The 3,386-nt window shown below is 45.6% G+C and overlaps 1 protein-coding gene across 1 annotated transcript; it reads left to right on the forward strand.

Annotated features, from left to right (window-relative positions):
• The first annotated feature begins 402 nt into the window (after nt 1-402).
• On the forward strand, nt 403-3,106 carry RPL37 (ribosomal protein L37). The gene is made up of 4 exons (XM_057432395.1): nt 403-509; nt 1,207-1,342; nt 1,600-1,684; nt 2,995-3,106. Exons 1-4 carry the CDS (start codon nt 507-509, stop codon nt 3,062-3,064), a joined length of 294 nt encoding a protein of 97 aa, XP_057288378.1. The 5' UTR covers nt 403-506; the 3' UTR covers nt 3,065-3,106.
• Nucleotides 3,107-3,386: the final 280 nt, after the last annotated feature.

Below are 3,386 nucleotides of genomic sequence, written 5' to 3' on the forward strand. Positions count from 1 at the left end.
AAACGCTCTGCCCCTGAATTTCATTTACTAAAATTATTTTCTCTGAAGGTGTAAGCAGGGCCAGTACTCTGCAGAATGAAGCAGAGCACCAGGCACGTCTGATCGGCACCAGGGGCAGAGCAGCAGCATTACTTAAAAATGATGTGCCGGTATGGCAGCTTGGGTGTATTTGACCTTCTCTTTACCAGGCAGATATATATTCACAGACACCTCCCAGCTACTACTACGAGGCCCACGGCTTCGGCACACCGCAACCGAGCTTTCTTGCCTGGACCGCCCAGGTCTCACTGCGACACTAGGGCCTTCAGGGACGGTGATGAGGATCAGCCCCTGCCATCAGGCCAAGCCAGGGCGGAGCGGACAGGGAGAAGACGAAGCCCGCCCACAGCCAAGCCGCCGTAGCACTGGCACAGCCGCGCGCAACTGTCCCGCCTCCGGAAGCAGTAATAGGGCTTTAGCGGAAGCGAGGAGGGGCTTGGTCTCTTTGGTGCTGGTGGCCAGGCAAGATGGTGAGTGTTGGGGCGCGGGCGCCGAGTATCCGCCGCCATCGCCTTCGTGTGGGGCCTCGCGGGGCTGCGGGAGTTCTGTGATGTTCGGGGCGCGCTTACGCTTTGCTGCGGCCGCGTTTGGCGGCGGGGCGTTGAGGCGGGGCAGGTTTGGCGGAGCCGGGACGTGAGAGCCCAGCAGCGGACCGCGCTGCCACCGCTTCTGGGGTGCGGGGCGGCGCATTCGCGTGGGAGGGCCGTGGCGGGGCCCTGCAGCCGCCCGGGCGCCACTGTGGTCTCCTGCGGAGTCTGGGGGTGCCTGCTGCGCGGTACCACAGCAAGAGGAGGTTCTGTGGGCAGACCTTGTGAGTGTGCGGCGGGTCTGCGGGAGGCAAATCGTTCTTACAGCAAAAAGCAGCTTATTGTTCATTAGTGATGAGCTTGGGGGTGCCAGGAAGGCAGCTGGGGAAGACAACTCAGTGTTACTTCAGAGTATGGGCGGCGGAGGGGAGGCCATAATGAATGGCGGCGGGAGGCATAAGGAAGTGATCTCTAGAAATGGAGGCAACCTATAGGCGAAACTGAGCTGGTGCTTCAGAGTTCAGTGTGCTGCTGATGTGATTATTGGGCTCTGGTCTTTTGAAGAGCTTGCTTGTCTAGATGCATGATCTGTAACTGCTGGTGGTATTCCCAACATGCTGTGTCTTTAAATGCTTTCCAGACGAAGGGTACATCGTCATTCGGTAAGCGGCGAAATAAGACTCACACCTTGTGTCGCCGATGTGGGTCTAAGGCATACCATCTGCAGAAATCTACCTGTGGAAAATGTGGTTACCCTGCTAAGCGTAAGAGAAAGTGTAAGTAACAACGCTTTTACTTGGCTTCTTCAGTAGTCTCTGATCAAGGAGGAATACTGTGTCATCCTGCAGGGTTTGGAGTTTATTAAACTAATTCTGATTACCTATATTTTAGCTAATGTGCAGTATTACTGCACAGAAATCGACTTTATAGTTACTCTTTTTTTTCTGACAGATAAGGATAATTGTGTTATACAAATGTAATGTGCAACTTAATGAATTGATGCAAAAGAGTGACAGTAGCTTGTATGTTTTAGATAACTGGAGTGCAAAGGCTAAAAGACGCAACACCACTGGTACTGGTCGCATGAGGCACCTGAAGAAGGTCTACCGTCGGTTCAGGTATAATGTTTTATTACAACCTGGTATGGTGTGAAATCCTGCATAAATACCACTTAATGATAAAACTCATCAATAAAAGTTTTTTTATTTACTTAGCATATTTGATATCATATATTCTTTAATATATCATGAAATAAATGATGCTTTATATAATTGACTCCATATTCCTTTGAGGATAAAATACTCAATCCCTGTTAAGGCATACTGTATAATAAGCTCTTATGTTTTTATTAAGTGTAGATACTACAGAACACAGATTATTGTTTTTAAATTACCACATTTTAACATACATATTTTATGTAGTATTACCTCTGTTTGTGAGACAGTATGCTGGTTACACTGAAGTGTGGAGGTTTCCTAAAACACAAGTCAGAAATGCGTTCCAATTCTCTTTCGCCCACAAAAAAAGTTCAGGACTGAAATAACTTCAGTAGTTACTCTCTTATTTCAAGTTAGCAAGGAAGTAAAGTATCAGGCTCTGATTTACAGGTTTCTGAAACTTGTTACAAAGCTGTGAGTTGTACTTTTGAGGTAATGGTAGAGATAGATACTGTACTGTTAAACTCGCTGAGAAATTCTTTTGTATGACCTCCATGTTCTAAAACTGAGGCCTATAGCTTCTGGCCTAATACTTCAGAAAGCTGGGTGAAAAATACCAGTTCAAGAGTCTTGTTGTGAAAATGTTGACTGGCTTTAGGAGGGGAAAGTAGGAGTCGTCTTAAGCCCGAGACATGGGTGTAGTTGGGAGATCATTTTGTCTGTGCTGGTGAGCCTAGACTTGCACAGCAGCAGCCGGAAAGCACGTTGCAGTGTACAGCTGTAGCCTGCATTCCACTGGGCATTGGTGACATAGAAATGTCAAATCCAAAACAGAGCTTAGGGCTGAGGCTTCTTTTTGTCATGTCTGTCCTAATGTCTGGTTGCAGAAATAGAGTATTCCAGTAAGAAGTTTGCTTGTACTTAACAAACATGAAATATTTTGTTGAATTGCTTAGTAGGAGCATGAAGTGAGGTGTGCTTTCAGCAGGTGTGCTGTATCTGATGCAGTCTTGCGGTATTCACTCGGGTACTGAAATCTTGCTATTTGAAGAAATCAGGTTTACCTCAGCAGAAAGGAGTGAATAATGTATTGCTTATTCCAAACACTTATTAATAAGGTGTTTCTTACTAAAAGTGAACATAGGAATTCCACAGTGATTTCAGTGCATCCCTGAAAAAAGCTGGTGAACTTGATACAAAATATTGCTTGTAAGAAAATAACTTGGAGGGGGAATTATCCTTTCAAAATGTAACCATATTTCTGTTTGTAGGAATGGATTCCGTGAGGGAACCACCCCGAAGCCCAAGAGAGCAGCTGTTGCGGCCTCCAGTTCATCATAAAGACTCATCTGTTTGTTAAAATAAATGGTCTTAGACAGAAAATCTGTCACCTTCTATGTTTTACTTAGTGAAATGTAGGATTCCTGAAAATGCATTTATTTACGCATGGTGTTTCTTGATGGTATGCATTGAAGTGATTTACTAAAAACAGTCTTTTCACTTCTCATTTGATAGTACCTCTGTGTTGAAAAGAACTGTTATCTCTGTGCTGAAATTAAAAAAGGCTTGTATGTGTTACTCAAAAGAACTCAGCTGGGAGAGAAATGGAGTATTGGCCCCATGGAGTTGCCTTGCTTGCTTCCCAAGTTTCATTGTGCTCTGG

Source organism: Pezoporus wallicus, unplaced genomic scaffold, assembly GCF_028554395.1.
Source record: "Pezoporus wallicus isolate ANWC-B61680 ecotype Strahan unplaced genomic scaffold, APGP_CSIRO_Pwel_v1 contig_7640, whole genome shotgun sequence".
Classification (NCBI taxonomy): domain Eukaryota; kingdom Metazoa; phylum Chordata; class Aves; order Psittaciformes; family Psittacidae; genus Pezoporus; species Pezoporus wallicus.